Source organism: Coptis chinensis, chromosome 8, assembly GCF_015680905.1.
Source record: "Coptis chinensis isolate HL-2020 chromosome 8, ASM1568090v1, whole genome shotgun sequence".
NCBI lineage: Eukaryota > Viridiplantae > Streptophyta > Magnoliopsida > Ranunculales > Ranunculaceae > Coptis > Coptis chinensis.
Genome location: NC_141463.1, coordinates 81961836 through 81979884, shown reverse-complemented (window position 1 = coordinate 81979884; position 18049 = coordinate 81961836). Strand labels below are relative to the sequence as shown.

General features: G+C 33.2%; 1 protein-coding gene and 1 pseudogene across 4 annotated transcripts; one reads left to right on the top strand and one right to left on the bottom strand.

Moving 5' to 3' along the window:
* The first annotated feature begins 2 nt into the window (after window positions 1-2).
* LOC147483490 (uncharacterized) lies at window positions 3-5375 on the top strand (annotated as a pseudogene).
* A 6766-nt stretch (window positions 5376-12141) lies between these two features.
* Window positions 12142-14632, bottom strand: LOC147483489 (protein trichome birefringence-like 33). 4 transcript variants are annotated; one of them, XM_086580784.1, is made up of 7 exons: window positions 14338-14632; window positions 14021-14240; window positions 13661-13832; window positions 13358-13557; window positions 12894-13052; window positions 12775-12804; window positions 12142-12585 (listed from the first exon to the last, which is right to left on the bottom strand). In XM_086580784.1, the coding sequence occupies exons 1-7, from the start codon at window positions 14594-14596 to the stop codon at window positions 12246-12248; spliced, it is 1380 nt and encodes a 459-aa protein (XP_086436910.1). In that variant the 5' UTR covers window positions 14597-14632; the 3' UTR covers window positions 12142-12245. The 4 variants fall into 4 exon arrangements, with proteins under 4 accessions (XP_086436910.1, XP_086436912.1, XP_086436911.1 ...); XM_086580786.1 differs by having other exon boundaries at window positions 14021-14630; XM_086580785.1 differs by lacking the exon at window positions 12775-12804 and having other exon boundaries at window positions 14338-14625.
* Between the last annotated feature and the right edge of the window lie 3417 nt (window positions 14633-18049).

Below are 18049 nucleotides of genomic sequence, written 5' to 3'. Positions count from 1 at the left end.
AAATGGTAGATCGACAAGCTGTTGTTAAGCCTTGTGTGGTGCTGATACCATTGACAGATTTCATAGGAAAAGAAGTGAAAACTGAAACTGATTCAATTTATAACATGAATTATGATGTGTTCTGTATACACTTTAACTGAATAACTCAATTCTTGTGGTGTTTTCCCTGCTAGACTTTTAGTATACCTCACATGTTGAGAGTTCTAAAGTGTGCCAGATATTAAATTTGAAATGATATTGAGGGCGTCATTAAACTGTGCTATTGTGTATACAGATATTTCATAATTGGCTGTGCCTGTGTTTGTTTGCCTGTGTATTATATTAGAGATGGTATTAAGGATAATTTGGAAGTAGGATAGGAATATTTCTAGGTGTTTCTACCTCCAAATTCCTTACCAAAAGATTCAAATACAGGTAAAAGCTTTACATTCAAATGGCAGCAAAGTTTACACAATTTGTTCCATAATCGTAACTTTATTAGTGGTGAGAATACCTACGACACACTCAGTTTTGTTTAAAATTATTAGGTTCTTGCACCTGCATAACATGTTTATGAGTACGGTAAGGCAAACTCCGACTGGAGATCCAGTTTTAAGCATAGGTGTGACTTGTTTGTCCCGTATAATAATTGTGTCAGATCAGTTTTTAGATGCAGAAGTCAGATTTATGTACACTGTCAGGGTTGTTCGCGTGCCACTTGATGTCTGTATCATGTACCGAGTACTGACTTGTAGCCATTATAACATTGCTGCCAGATGATGCCCCCATGCTTCTTGACTCTCAGTAACTGATGGAGGTGCCAAATGTAGGTTCTGAGGACTAAACACTCGCATTTGGTGATGGGTGTTCACGAGCCAAATCACGGATTTAGATCCAGATGTATATCTATGATCTGAAATTTGACGGTCTTCAGTACCCTGCCGGCCTGCCCTAGAGGGTTGTTGGTTGGCCTTTTGGGGCGCTTCTAATGAATCACTGCCACATTGGAGAGTTGCTCCTCTTCACGATGGTGTCTGATCTCCAAACCCTTCTAGTACTCTGTGACTCTATAACTGCATCCATGACCTTCAGCAGAAAACCTATTATGAGATGCTAAGATGAGAGCATCAACCAGGTTACTTGTGGTGAAGCATTTTCAAGAGGCGGCAAATAGTGCTTGAGAAGGCATACACGCAGGAGTGTGCTTCTGAGTACAGCTTTAGAAATGAAATATGCTTTAGAAGGATCGAGCCTACACTTAGGACCCTATTTCAGAGTAGGGTTACTGAAATGAACTGTGCTTTAGAAGGATCTAGGACCTTGCTTCAAAGTAGGGTTCTCGAGATGAGCTTCCTTCATTAATCAAAACTTCGGGGCTACACGCACAAGTTTCTTTACCACGAAACGCCATGTGTAAACATAATTAAAATTTGTTCAGCATAGTTGGTAGGACGTCATCCAGTTTCCCTGTGGTTCTGCACTTCCGCGGCTATACGCCTATACCACACAACTACCCTCAACTCGTGTAGTCAAGTTGATGTAGTATTCAGGAGTAAATAGAGGTGCGCAGTAGATGACTTTGCCTGTTATAAAATATGAGGTATTGAGGTCCTTTCAATTCTGACGTAGCCCTCTTTATTATGGGCTGCATCTGAGATGCCCTTATAATTTGGTTTAAGCTTGAAATTTTGTACAGTTTAACCTTAGTAACAGAATTCAAAATTCAGTAAATTAAGATCAATTTATTGGACATTCTTCATATATACAAAACTAACAAAAGAGTGTTAATTAATAAGAGTTATGGACACTTTCTGAAACTTAAGAGCTTTAGGCGCTTTAACGCTTTTGCTAAATTGTTTGGCTATTAAAGTTTTTATTATCAAGACTTCAGTTTTATAAGGTTTTATACATGGTAGAAGGATATGAAGATCCAATACTAGGTAACTTTCATTATGTGCTATTAGGCTTACAAAGAACACTAACTATAAATTTTGGCAAACTTTCGTGCCATGATCTTTGGCATTAGGGAATCGATTATCTTCCTCCAATTCTATATCTAGTAAACCTTTTACTTTATTTCTTTCGTTTATAAGACCTCTGGTATCATCACCCAAAAGTTTTACGGACATTATAAGACTTTTGGTATCATCACCCAAAGGTTTTACCGACTTTGCTAGTCGGCACCTGGGATGTGTCTACTTTACACTTTATATATGGACCATAGGCCAGTTTACATTGAATTGAATAACTCAAATTCTTGTTTTCTGTTGAGATGGTTGGACAATGGACATCCCGTTGTAATTTCAAATACCCAACCAGTTGAAAGTTGTAAACTGTGTCACACTTCAAATTTGAAATGAATTTATAGGGCTTTATTAAACTGCGCCAAGTTATTTACTGTCCTTGTTTTCATGTAGTTTTTCCCTTGTGTATTAGGGATGATTTAGGAGCATAGGAATGTGTTCCAGGTGTTTTGCATTGAAATGGCTGTGAACTTTTGGTCTTAAGCCGCTTCTTATTTTAGTGGTGTGAACACCTACAACACACTCTGCCCTTTTGTTCAAAATTGTTGTTATGTTCTAGCACCTGTATAGCATGTTTATTGAATGTTGATGTTAAAACAAACCCTGAGATCCAGTTTTAAGCTTCGGTGTAACTTGTTTGAGTGGTACAAAAATCGCGTAAGTTTATTAGTCTTTAGATCCCTTCACAACATCAATCAGGTAACCAAATCGATTTTCGCTAGGTAAGTAGCAATTGTATTTTTTAAAAAAGTAAAGTAAAAACTGTCCAATATTAAGCAAATCCATTCGAGAAAACATCAACTAAATCTCATCATCCGTGAGCATAGTGAACTCTTGAGGTCGCTTTTCTCAAATCACCCAAAAAACCACTTGCTACGTGTCACTCTCCCCTGTGTCTATCCGTACCCCCAAATAACCCTTCGTTTGTGTCTGACCGTACCCCTATTTTCTCATTTTCCTTTGTCTTCGCCTCCAATCTCCCAATCTCTCCTCCATCAAACCTGTTCTCACAATCTATCTTGAAAAAACGCCCAGAATTCAAGTGGGTTTTCCTTCAAACCGAACCAATTGAAATCTTTTAAATGACACATACTATATTTTCTTAAGATATTTCTCGCTCTCAGATTATTATATTTCTCTCTCTCGGATTCGCCACTTCAAAGTACAAATACAATAGATTCATTTCATCGAAATGAAGCATTGGAAAGATTTCAAAACATTGGTTCTGAGTTGATTATGATAGAAGAGTGATTATTTCATGTCGTAGGTCATCACTTGTGTTTTTAGGTGAAACTTTACTTTGGGGTTTTGTAATTGTTAATGTTTTTAGAGCTTTAGTGAAATTAGGGTATTGGGTTTTTGGTCTTGGTGGTGGTGGTTATGGAAGTGGGGTTTTTGTTTCGAGGAGGGATGGGAGTCTTGCTGGAAGAGAAGTGGTGGTTGAGAAAAGGAGGTTTAAGGAGAGGGAAGGGAAGAAGAAGGGTTTAATTTTAAGGTTCCAATTAATCCCCTTTCGCCTTCTAGAGATGTGATGAAGTTGGGAAGTGAGGCAGCTTTGCGGAGACCGCAAAAGCATGCGTTGGAAGGGGAGAAACTTCCTAAATGGTGGCCTGATTTTGTTCCGGCTTCTTGATTGTTTAAGCAATGACAACCGGGAGTTCTGAGAAAAAGAGCCAATAGAGTAATTCGAGGTTTGCTGATTTTTCTTTGTAGTTTTTGTTGTTGAGGCAATAATATCACATTCGTTACATGATAAATTATTTTCTGATATAGGTTATGAAATAAAATTGTATTTAGCAATTGGCAAATGTTTAAAGCTGCATTTGGTATTGTGAAATCATCATAACCTGTTTTTGTCATAGAATTCATAGCTCAAGCCAAGTTGAACAATGCCCATTACGTATCTCGACATGTAATTTGAAGCCCACAAAAGTGATTATTGGAAGCTTGGATTGTTGTTTCTTCTAATCACTTCTTAGACATTGGTTCCTTCTATCGTTCATCAGTTTACTTTGTTCTCAATTACTGCAGCAGGTGTGCATTGTCATTCAACACAAATATATTCTTGTTTCAGTCACTACTTCATAAATAAAAAATCTATTATAACTTTATTGTGCTCCTCATATGTGATGCAGCTCAACAAGCAGCTCTACCTTTGCACAAATTGATGGGGAGGATGCACGCCAATTTGTTGTTGGTCTTGCTGATAGCATAGGACTTCAAAACGTTCGCGCTGCAACCATTGTGTCTGCATCAGTTGCAGCATGGACACATTTATGTTTTCTGTAGGCCTGGGTAAATTATTATTATTATTTTTATTATTTTATTTTTTTTTTTTTGGGTCCATTCTCAGGCTATATCTAACTATATGTCTATATGTTGAACATATTCACGTAACATGCAAGACTATCATAAATTGAATCTATCTCTAGATTTGTTATAGCATCTTAGTAATCCTCATTAGGTGGATAGTAAAATATCAGAAAAAGAGCAAAAAGAAATTCGGAGATATTTTTAGTTTGTTTCTTTTTTCTGGGTTTTATGTCAGGAAACTTAAAATAGTCAGCAATACTATATCCCAACTCCGGTGGTGTTTCGCAAAATGTTTTTGCTAAGATTAAACTTCATAAATCAATAACTAGCAAGTTTAGAAGTCACCAATTATTTTATTTTGGTTTAATCTGTGTTTTTTGCAGATATTAAACTGCATCTAACATTCTAGTCTCTCTCTCTCTTTTTGGTATCTAAACACACAACACTTTCCCCTTGCAGATTTTTTTATTTATTTTTTATTAATTAAAATGGTGTATTCTGATTGCAGGCATTTGAAATGCAAGGAAAGTGCACTGAGGCTCGGATGGAACTTTTAAAGATCTATATCGTTCTTCAGATATTTCCTCCCCAAGAATCATCGGTAAGTACTTCATTACATGCATAGAAAGAGGAGCTTACATGCTTTTTCCATGCCCCCATAGTTTTCTCCATAAAATCTGTGTCTTTTAATTTATGATTTCACCCTCCTGGAGTTTGGAATGTCTCTTTTATTGTAAAATTATTGTAACTTCAAGTTTTATACATAATATGAAATACTCAGACTTATATAGTTCTTTATTCTTGATCTAAAAGTTCAAATTTGTATACTAATTGATCTCATTGATTATTATCACAGCCTGAAATGGAGATGGTGGCGTGAGGGCTCAATACACATCTAAGAGTAGAGCAAAGAGAATTGTTGTTGAATCTTCTAACAGGTATATGCGGTCCTGCAAGTAAAAGTGGTGCAGAAGCTCTTGGTTTGATAAACAGACCTTCAGTTGAGGATGATATGTGGCATCTAACTTCGTGAAGTCATACATATGAAGAAAATAAAGCTATAGAAGACAGAAAATACATGTTATTCTTTTATGGTCAGAAAATGTAGATTCTTCACGAACGAATATGAACTGTACATTACAAACATTTTATCAAGACTCGCTTTTTCTTTCAAAGACATCTTAATCCATTATAGCGAACGAATACTTTAGTTTTCTGATGGTGTTGTATATATGTATTTTTGGTTTTTCAAATAACGAAAGATAAAACATGTTTCTTTGGAATGACAGATTTTGTGATTTAATGTTGAAGATTAGAGAAGATTTTGCCGAAAATTCCGTTCTTATTCATTTGGAGAATGTAATATTGTTTTAAAGTTAAATATATGTTGATAGGATATTATGTGACTTAGCTCCAAACATAAAAGGGCTCCATTGCCCATAGAGTTGGGGTGCCCATCGTAATGCATGACTACTTAGCGGGGGAGTAATGCATGATTACTTAACGGGGAAAATTTCCGCAAATACTAGCTTCTTTCATTATTGTTGGGATAATAGTCTACTTTTTCACATTTACCGCATACGCAGTTATTGATAGATAGAAGAATCATAGTATATATTTCTGTGTACGTGCAAAAGTGTTACACGTGTTAATACACGACTGATGGTTCAAGTACGCAATAAAATAACCGTAGCAAAAAGATTCAATCAATATTGTTACACAATATTGTTACACTTGATAAACTAGACAATGATATAGTCTATTTTCCTTAGTTTATCTGTCTAATTATCAAAAAATTAATCAAGTCGTGGAAATAAAAAATATATATATAAAAAATAATAATAATAAAATAGTCAAATAAATAATATGCTACTACGCTCACGCCCCACTGCAATGCAGTATACTAGTTAAGTACAATAGTTTCATCTTCTTCCAAGTCAGCACCAGAAGGACTTCAGTTTGGGCCTGGGCCTTTCAGACGTACTCGGCCCGGCCCATCTGTCTGTAATTTTCTTGCCAAATCTACAACGGCCCCTTCAATGTTGTAACTTGGAATCCATACCTATTGCATATCGTACACAAAAATCCCTTAGAATCCATATGTAAAAATCAATAGACAATTCTCTAACTACTCAAATTTATAGATTTTAAGAACATCCAATCATACACTAAAAATGGGTATAGAAAAGAATGATAACTCACTCGTGACACGCTCCGGCAACTATCTATCAATAGATTTCCAACAAGAATCATTCCTTCTCCTTTATGTGAAAAACTCCATTTTTATTTTCTTTTATGTGTGTCCATTAAACTCTACGTGTGAACTCCCGTGTAAAACCCTTTTTTTTTTTAAAAACCCCTTAAAAATAGGGAATGGGGTTTATCCTCTTTACTTTATCTCTTTCTAATGTTTATCCCCTTTTTTTTTTCTTTTCTATTATTATTATTATTTACCTTTATATATATTTAATTAAAAAGAAGAATAAAAATAGGGGTGTTATACTGGGATTGAATTCTATAAGTTTTTTTTTAAAACGTTTACAATACAAAATATCTCGTGTAGTAAATTTAGTAATATCAAGGAAGGGCAATTTTCCATTTCCAGGACCATAAGCCCGGTCTGATGGCAGTTGAATTTTTAGGAAATTGGTCATAGGACAAAGTTGTATTTTAATTTTGTTTCTAGTTGGGCACGGCAAATAATTATGGCTCCAGCACAAACCAGGTTGACCATTGTGCAAAGACAATATTACCCTTGTTAAGTTTTTGTTTAGAAAAATCCAAAAAAAAAATGTGGCCAATTGGGTTCGAACTTACTGCAAATTTTTCAATTTTGTTTATGACCACACTAGCCCACTCACATTTCACATTAGAACTAACATGAGAAATTTATTATTTAATTAAGCAAATTGTTACAAATTCAAACAAGTCTACAAACAATAATTTAGAATGCAACTTTATATGTATAATTTAAACTTGTGTACATACAAACTAAAATATAAATTAATGTGTATAAACATGAAAGTTAGATTGTATAGAGAGCATGTGTATTATACACATGCATAGTGATCTTTGGAGTTTGCATGTCACATGCACAATGGTGTGTGTATGTGTGGTATACACATGAAGTGCATGTGTGTTGTACACATGTATAATGGTGTTTGCATGTTTATTGCCCACATGCATAATGATGTGTACATGTGTGGTACACACATGCATAGTAGTGTTTGCCAAGGCTGGCACTGACGACAGTCCACATAGGCAGCCGGCTGGGGCCCCAAACTTTGGCCCAAAATTAAGGCCCCCATGGCTGGAAGCAGTTGTGGTCAACTATTTTCTTTTTCTCCCAAAAAGGCTTTAGCAAACAAACATCATGTTGTTGTTTTTCTGCCTAACATTGGGCCCAAACATAAATCATTAATCACATATTACATAAAGCCCAAAAGGGCAAAACCCTATCGATACTTTATCAAAAAAAAAAAACCCCCATTGAACTGTACAGAGGCTTGAGGCTTGTTCTCCATGACTGACGACTCCTTTTCTCCTCTCAATCTCTCGGTCTTTGCAATTCTCCAAGGTCTCTCCAGTTCTCCAACTTGCACTCCACTCCTATCTCTTTTAACAATATACGTGCAACTCCCAAGTAAGTAGTAGTCTTTTGTTTACTACTTTAATTAATTGATACATATTAATTCCTTAAAACTTTAATCATACTTATTTGTAAAGTAAGTATTTTTTTTTTTTAAATTATTCTACGATTCTATACTTCTATTTAATTCTGTTTTCTTTTAGTTTGAGATGACTAGACATTAATAGCTATTGTTATGTATATATTTTGTGTATAAGCTGGGGTTGTGGTGATTTTTTAATTAATCATATCATTGTTTGACTGTTTGTGAATTTTAATTGTCACTTGTCAGTCTGTCATCATGCCTCCGAATCCTTCGGCTAGAAAGTATCATTCTGGCTCTGAGAAAAGGAAAAAGAAGCAAAGATTAGACGATGTCGTTCAATCCCAAAGGAGAGATATACTAAATTTTTTTGGTAACAAAGGACAAGTAGAAAGTTCAAGTGAAATAATGGTTGACGTCGAACAAAGGAATGACGATGATAATGGAGAGCATGAATTGAACGAAGATGCTGAAGCTTTGGTGAATGAAGATGTTGAACCTTTAGCGAATGAAAATGTTGAACCTTTGGTGAATGATAATGATGAGCCTTTAGTGAATGACGATCTCAATCAAGATACAAATGAGAATACATAACATGTACCTGTCCACTACTTTGATCCAGCAAATTGGGATAATATTGATCAAAATCTTAGAGATTTACTTGTCGAAAAGGGTCCTATAAGAATTACTGATGTTGATTTTCCCAAAAATCACCTTGGCAAACATTTCTCTTCGAAGCATTACACTTGAATAATGCCAAATGGATTTTAAAAAAATAGAACTTGGCTCATATATTATGTTTCTTTGGACAGGGTCTTTTGTTTTTATTGTAAGTTGTTCAAGCAATACACGAACACTTCTCAATTGGATAGTGAAGGGTATTGTGAATGGCATAAACTAAGTAGAAAGCTTTCAGAGCATCAATCATCTCCAGAGCATTTTCTTTATTGGAATAGTTGGTATGAACTAAAGAAGAGATTTGACAAGAATGGAACAATTGACAAAAAAATGCAAGAAGAAATCAGCAAACAGAGGGAACATTGGCGACAAGTGTTACTATGAATTCTTGCTTTAGTGAAAGCACTTGCTAAATGTAATTTGGCTTTTCGTGGGAAGAATTAGAAGATTTATGATGAGAATAATGGGTTTTTTTTAAGTTTAATCAAAATGATTACTGAATTTGGTCTAATACTGAAAGAGCACATTCGGCGCATTCAAAGTAAAGAAATCCATTATTATTATCTTATCCACAAGATTCAAAATGAGTTGATAGAGTTGTTAGCAAGTGAGGTGAAGAAAATGATTGTCTAGAAAATCAAAGAAGTTAGGTACTTTTCAATAATACTTGATTGTACACTGGATATTAGTCATGAAGAGCAAATGTCGCTTGTGATTCAATTTGTAGATGTTACATCAAGTTACCCAAAGGTTGAAGAGTTCTTTTTAGGATTTTTGAAAGTGGATAACACATCAGGACTGGGCCTCTTCGATACACTCAAAAATGTTTTGAACACTTTTGACCTTGATATTTGTGATATAAGAGGGCAGGGTTATGACAATGGATCTAATATGAAAGGAAAACACAAAGGAGTTCAAAGTAGACTACTTGAAATAAACCCTAGAGCCTTATACACCCCATGTGGTTGTCATAGTTAGAATCTTGCTCTTTGTCATATGACTAGCTCTTGTTCAAGAGCTATATCTTTTTTTGGAGTGGTTCAACTAATCTATTCATTATTTTCATCTTCCACAAAGAGGTGGAAAGTGTTTAAAGATCATGTGAAAGATGTGAAGCCCAAGTTTGGTCTCTCGCTAAAGTCATTGTCAGCAACACACTGGCAAAGTCGCGTAGACAGTGTTCGTGCAGTTAGACATCAAGCTCTGAAAATAAGAGATGTGTTAGTTTACTTGGTTGAAAACAGTGACGATCCTAAAACAAAGAGTGAAGCTGAGTCACTAGCAATATATGAAATTTAGAGTTTTGAGTTTTTGCTTGCCATGGTAATTTGGCATTATTTGATTTTTGTTGTTAACTCTGTTAGCAAAAACTTTCAAACTGAAGACATGCAAATTGATGTGGCCATACATAAAATGAAAAGACTTATTTCTATTTTTGAGATGTATAGAGAAACTGGATTCGAATAAGCAATGACAGAAGCTAAGGATATTGCAACTATGATGAAAATTCAACCAGTTTTTCGTGAAAGGCGAATCATTCGTAAAAAAAAACAGTTTGACGAGAATGTTAGTGAAAAAATGACTGCACAATCAGCTGAAGAATCATTTCGAGTTAACTACTTTTTATTCATAGTAGACCAAGCTCTTTCTTCATTCAAGAGTAGATTTGAGTAGTTCGAAGTGTATGAGAAAATTTTTGGGTTCTTGTTTGATTTAGAGAAGTTAAAAGTTGCAGATACAAATAGCTTAAAGACTTCTTGCATTAATCTTGAAGAGTTTTTGAAACATGACGGTGTTTCTGATATTGACGGGATAGATTTATTTTAAGAGTTAAGAATCATGAGAGAACTTTTACCAGATAACCGTACAAAAAGAAATCAATGGATGTGCTAAATCATTTGAAGTCACGGGATAATTGTTTTCTAAATGATTGGGTTACATACAAAATTTTGTTGACTATACCAGTTACCATCGCATCTGTAGAAAGAAGTTTTTCAAAGCTGAAGTTGATCAAATCTTACCTTCGATCGAGCATGTCTCAATAAGAAAAATTAAATGGATTAGCTATGTTATTTATTGAAAAGTCTTTAGTATAAAAACTTGATTATGAAGACTTAATTAGTGATTTCGCAACTAGAAATGTAAGAAGACTAGCTTTTCAGTAGTGCTTTAGTTTTTGTAATTGAAGTTTGGTGTGAATTTGTTGATGTTAAGCATACATTTGATTCCATAAGAGTACGAAGGAATTTGGACTTAATTTTTTATCAAATAAGAAAAAAAATTGGCTTATGTATTTTTCATCATTTTTTGGCAGATGCCACACTTTAGGATCTCGCCTAGGGCCTCCCCTGGTGTTTGCATATGTAGTATTGTTCATGCATGTATAATGATGTTTGCATAACACACATGCATAATGGTGTGTGCATGTTAGTATACACATGCATAATGATATTTGCATGTAGGGTATTATACACATGCATAGTGTTATGTGCATGTGTATCAGACTACTACTCCAAACTTAAAAAATGTCATTAACCACAACAATATCAAAATCAATCAAAATAAATCACACAATTGATTAATTGAAGATTTGAGAATTTGAAAAAAAAAATCAATTGTTGTTTAATTGCTTGTTGATTCGGTGTCGAAATCGACCAAATTATTTTTCAATAATTAACAATAATCTAAAATTCAAAAGTGAACAAATAGATTACAAAGTGAGAAGAGTGTTTGTCATAAGAGAATAAAATGTTTTCTCATAGCTTAAATCACTAATCACAATATACAAATCAACTAGCTCAAAGATGGAAACAACTAGATCTCAAACAAATTTATAAGTTTCTAGTTGAAGTTGTTTTTTGCTAGATGGAAAAGAAGGTAGATGTTTTCTCATATCTTAAATCACTAATCACAAGTTCATATATAACACACAAATTAACTAGCACAAAGATAGAAATAATTAGATCTCAAAAATATTTTACAAGTTTCTAGTAAAAGTTTTTTTTATTAGATGGAGAAGAAGATTATAACTGGTATTAAACAAAAGTAAATTGCTGATGTCAGCCCGAAAATATCCTAAAACCGAAATTATTAATGATAGCTGTTGATGTCATCCCCTTTTTGTCCAAAATCGAAATTACTGTTCACCCCGCCCTAAAACCAAAATTTATGTGTTTGGGCCTAAATATATATTGAATTTTATTAAGTAGTGGGCCGGTAAATTTGTGGTCCCATTATAGGTCTATAGCTGCATAAAGTTACAAAAATGTAGTAGGCCGGTTATTTCAATGGGTACTAAATATGTATTTGGAAATTGCTTGATGAAAAAGACAAAACCCACAGTATTTGAGCATAACAGTATCTAGCTAGTTGAGATGTTTGGTACGGCTAGACGCAGTTGCTTGTAGCCTTGTACAGTTGTACATACATAACAACCCAGTGACAATATTGTAAAAAATCTCAATCTAAAAAGAAACTTGGAAATGAAATTGTTTTGGATTAAAATGCAAAACTCCACCAACATTTTACCTCCTCTCAACAAACGAAGCACACAATGGATACATAAGAAATCCACTTGATTTCAGACATAGAAAAGTTTGGTATACAAGAGTTCATTCCAGGTATCTTGAAGTCCAGGCAAACACCAATGCACGCAATCAGCATAGCTTGTTGGATTTGCCAACTGTTGAGGAGTAAGCGGACTCCATTGCTTCTTGTAAATTGCTGTGTGTGCATCCTTTCGGTACTCTGAGAGTTGAGTAATGTTGAGAAATGAAATGGGCACTTTAGATTTATCAAATTCTTCTCTTATGACTTGCATTATGCCTTTGCGTGATCCAGTTCCCCAATATGTTGGATCTTCAATAGGTTTTGTTTCGTTGAAACAATTTCCATTTGGCTCACCACCCCATTCAATGCTCCTAAAATATTCGAACTCCAATTTAAGATGCATCGAGTCACAAAAGTGAGGAGTGCGGTTTCAATTTTCCTGTGCGTTCTTGTGTGCACGTGTGTATTTTTTTTTCATAATTCATACTACAATTTTCGAAAATTCATTGGAGCACATTTTTGTATTTGGATTGGGCCATTGGAAAATTGAAAATACAGACCATTTTTCTGAATCTTTGTCCCACTCCCACCTACACCATGTAATGGGAACTATTTTCAATAGTAAAAATGAATAAATAGTGAAGAAATAGGCAATGAAACAAGAGATAACCGTACTTACTTTTCATGGTAAGGAGACATGCTTGTGAAAAAGACCCTGGTTTTGTGAGGATCCATATTGCTTTGCACCCAATTGACCATACTTGTCATTGCCACGCGATATGCCTCTTCTGTTTCAATCTCCACAATCTCTTTTTTCTCTTCGTGAAATGAACCTTGCCTGTCCGCCATGCATGAAAAATCAGGAAGAGTGTTATTAGACTCATGAACTCATCTTGCGCACTAGCTTTTAGAGAATCAAAATAATTTGTACTTAATCATTCAGGTTAGAAAACTAGTGTGTGCTCGGTCCTCGGCCCAGCTCATGGCCTAGTTCGATTTTATTTTTGCGTGATATAACGTGGTAATGCCCAACGAGCCACACCTACAAAGGGTAAGCCCGTGGGCTAGATTTAAATCCGTAATATTGCACGTTATTTGAAATAATTTCAACTTTTCCAGTTCAATTGAAGGTTAGGATGTTACAGAAATTTAAGCTTCTTGCCAGTCATCCACCAAAGGTAGCTATTGAAAACTATGATATCAGCTCCTTTCCAATGTCGACCATGTGTATTTATTGAATCCTTACGTATGATTCTATCGGGAACTCTATGTATAACTGCATCATCCGAGTTTGACTCAAGAAGAAATGGTGCCCAGTAGAATTCAATTGTCGCATTGTAGTCCTACATATTTTCACACAAATGCTCGATCAAAGTGAAGCCAACTGCATAATTTGATTTGTAAAGAATAATATTTTCTCATTCATGAGGTAGAATTTCATGTTACCTCGGCTCTGAAGACTGTGAGGGAATCAATTGTTTTCAAGGTTTTTGCACTTTTCGGAATAGATCGATGTAGTAGACAAACCAATGATATATATTGGCCTCTATTCAAAGAGTCGCCAACGAACATCATGCGCTTCCCTCGAAGTCTTTCTAGCATAAATGTCGCGTTGAAGCTTTGCATTGGAATAAAATTAATGAATTAGCCAAGTCACATGGTAAGGAATGTTGCGAAAATATTCAATAACCAAAATGCACTATTAATTAAAAAGAAGAGCGCATAGTAAATAAGGACCTAATTTTAAGTTTGTCTTTATATTAAGAGACTACTCGAACAAAGAAAAAACTTACAAGATTGACTAACCTGGGTAAGGAGCATCCATGAGGCTGCCACCTCCATGACTGATACTCCTTATCAGGCCTTCCATGCTCTTGACAAGTTAACTGAGGTTGTATATAAGGACACTCCGATTCTTCATAAAGCGGCCTGGTTGATGCATCACGTACCCACTTCCCACTAAACACATCACATTCTTCTCCTTCAATCTTCCCAATGGCAAATGGCACCTTGTGTATGTCCTTCTCTACTCTCACCTCCAAAAACATGCAATCCATCTCAGAAAACAATGCCACTTGGTGTTTATTAACATAGTAAATGGACTAAGTTTAAGATATTCGCACCTGGAGTTGATATTGGTTGGTAAGCTTTGAAGTATTGAAAAGGTTGTCCTAAGAAACAGTTGAGGTCATTGCTGTAGAGAGCAGTGAAGAATAATATGAAGGCCAATAATGTGAAAAGAACGGGAGAGAAGGGCGTCTTTCTTACAGATACAGAGTATGAAGTAATGGAAGGCTTCATTGTTTTTGTTTGTCTATGTGTCTGAGAGCTTATTAGCTTTGAGGAAAATAAGTTCTGTTTAAATGAATTCTTAATTACCATAAACCACAACAAAAATACAGTTAAAAACAAAAATACGACCACATTCCATTAGATTTATTGATTAATTAATGGTAAAAATATAAAGAGAAAATGAGAAATATGGTGGGGAAGGTGAGATAATTTGGAGCAATCATGTTTCTTAGGTTAGAAGGCAAGAAAACGTGAAGGTCTCATATCATTTTCTAAAAGGTTGAGAGTGGTAAGATGTAGGTATCTTTTAGTGTTTTAGGTATATAGAAGGTAAGTGTGTGCCTGTGTGGTGACATTTCAATTTTAATTGTTGGGGAAATGAACTTCTTTGTACTCAAATCACAACAACCTTTGCGTGCATGTCTTTATATAGCATGGCTTCGATCCTTTTGTCTACTTGGAATGGGGTATGGGGTGGAAATCTGGAATAGTCTCAATATATAATGGGGCTGAAATATATTGTTGTGCCAAAGCCGGTTGGAATTAGTAATTTTAGATATAGTTATTTTGGTTAAATTAGAATTACAAGTTAATTAATTAGAAAGTAGTGTGATTAGTAAATATGAGTTGTTATTATAAACCAAGTTGATATTGACAATACAAATAAGATTAGAATTGGGTTGGTATTAGAATTAGTTTTCTAATTAGTGGTTTAGTATGAATTAGTAATTGAAGAAACTATCTATATCTATATCTATATCTTAATATTTTTTCGAAATTTCTAAAAATTTCCATGCTCCCACAAAAACGGGATATTTTTCTATTATAACGAGCTCTATTATAAAATTCCTCCCTATTGAAAATCATCTCCTATTAAAACGGGAATTTCTCTTTTAAAACTTAATTTAAAACAATTTGTTATAAAATTAAAATAGTTAGAATTTAGTCCCAATTTTTTTTTAAAAATATAAATGTTTTCCTATTTGAAAATATTAAAATTCCACGGGAAATTTGAAAAACCTTTTTTTCCAACGAAATTCATCTCCTATCTTATAACCGAATTCGAATTTTCTCTCCTATTAAAACAAATTCTAACACTTCTAATTAAAATATTAAAGGAATCATTCTCTTCCTATTAAAATGGGAATTCCTCCTCTATTGAAAAAGGGAAAATCTAACATATCTAATTAAAATTTGAATTATTCTCCTATTAAAACATGATCTCTCTCCCAATTGAAAAAAACGGGTTTTTAAAACTTAATTAAAACAATTTGTTAGAAAATTAAAATGGGTTAGCAACTAAAACGGTAGTCCCAATTTTCTAAAAAAAAATTAAATATTTTCAAAAAGAGCCGTCGTAAAGCTCTCATGCACGGCCTACAAGCTAGTCTTAATATTAAAGCTCTCACAAGGGGTATTTTTCTAGCTCACTTAAAATTTCACATCATCAATTCCTATTAAAACGGGAATTTTCTTATTATTGAAAAAAAATTGTTTTTAAAACTTTTAAAACAATTTGTTTTAGAAAATTAAAATGAGTTTAATTAGACTTCCCAATTTTTTTAAAAAAATTAAATATTTTCGGAATCTTTTTCCTATTATAATAGAAATTCCTCCCCTATAAAAAAAAAAAAATCTATCAATCTTTCTAATTATAAAATTGAATCATTCTCCTTATTATAAACGAAAATCACACTTTTAAATTAAAAAACCAATTTGGGGATCTCTCTCCCAATTAAAAATATATATATATTTTAAAACTTAATTAAACCAATTTGTTAGGAAATTAAAACAGGTTAGCGACAAAAATAGGAATCAATTGATTTGTTTTAATAGGGGAAAAAAAAAATATATATATATATATATATATATATATATATATATATATATATATATATATATATATATATATATATATTAGCTAGTTAGTTAGTTAGTTAGTTAGTTATAGTTATAGTTATAGTTATGATTGTTAAGCAAATTTTTAAAATAGCAGGTGCATATGCACGGGTCTACTTTCTAGTATATGTGTGTGAGTGCCTAGACTTTAATAAAAGAACAAGTGAGAGAATAATAAAAGAGATGCATTATTGAAAAGAGATGCACTAGTATGAAGAGGTAAGTTCTTTTGTTTATTAAGTTTAATTAAAGTGTGGTTGAATTGATATAATAAAGTTTATTTAGTTCAAGTTTGTCTTCTACGTGTATTTGATTTTGTATGTTTGAGTCAAAATATAAATTTTACAAAGCCCTAGTCAATCAATTACTCAATAAGTTGTAACAAAGTGAAACATTTGACGCAACAAACAAACTTGACGCTGTAACCAAGGCGTATGTAAAAGGGAAATAATTAAGTAGTGATTTGGCATACAAAAAAGAGCTTTATAGTAACTCCAACTCCAAGTCTCCAAGGAAAAAAACTAGTAAAAAAAGAAAAGCAAATTGTGGTTTCCTTTTCTTAACACACCATTTTATTCAATTCATAGTATAGCATATGTAACACTCTATTTTTATTAAATGTTGAAAATTAATTATTTTACAAAATTTAATATAATATTGACTATGTCTTAAGTTGACTATTAAATTAGAATGTATATGTATGTTTGACTTTTTGAAAATGAGATAAAATGGTTTGTTTAGGTTGAAAACGGTTTAATAGAAAAGTTTTTAAGTTTTAAAATAATGGGTAGAGATTTGATTAGAAAAGAAGATTTTTAAATTTTGAAAACTTTGCTTGTGTAGAGATTTTATAAGTAAGGAAATATTCTTTTGTGATGAAATAATTTCATTATTAAAGGAGAAAATGTGGGTAGAGATTTTGCATTAAAAAATAAATAGTAATAGAGATTTTGCTAATAAGGAAAGTGACACTATCCAAGGGAAAATTTATTTGTAGTTATTTCTATAGTTATTTTCTGTATCTCGTTTTGTTAGATCTTAGAATGTTAGAGAGAGAGAGAGAGAGAAAAGGAATATATATGAGTTTCTGGATTTGGTGTTTTTGTAGAGATTTTTGTTATTTGGGGTTTTCTTGGATTCTATATAGAGTATATTTTTATTGCTTGGTGATATTGCATTGGATTTTTACATGGAGCGGCTTTCTTTTTCTTTAGTTGTTCTTTTACAATAATAAAAGGTAAGTAGACCTCACTAATAAGTTATTTTCAATTACTTTGATTGTTCAATTAATTATTTGTAAAAGCAATGAGATATGTATTTCACGATTTGACATTTACATTATATTGGTACTTGAAAGGCTAAATATTAGTATATGTATTGTAGTTATGAAATTGTGGACATCAATGTTGTCTTAGATTTAGTTGCATGAATTTGATGAATATTGCATAGTAGTTACTAACATTGTTTAACATAAAAGAGAGAAAAAGAAAATAATTGAAGTTGTATTAGTAAGTAGTTGTGATTTTTGTGTTGTATTAAATACTATATTGATATGGTGGGAAAAATATTGTATATATAAATCTTATTTCATTTCAATCTATAGGAAACACTATTTTATTTTAATATTATTAACTATTGATTCTT

Coding starts and splice junctions, on each gene's coding strand:
- LOC147483489 (XM_086580784.1), bottom strand. CDS start 14,596: ATGGTAATTAAGAATTCATTTAAACAGAACTTATTTTCCTCAAAGCTA. Junction 13,558..13,660: donor TCACAGTCTTCAGAGCCGAG/GTAACATGAAAT, acceptor GAAAATATGTAG/GACTACAATGCGACAATTGA. Junction 12,805..12,893: donor ATGTCTCCTTACCATGAAAA/GTAAGTACGGTT, acceptor TACATGGTGTAG/GTGGGAGTGGGACAAAGATT.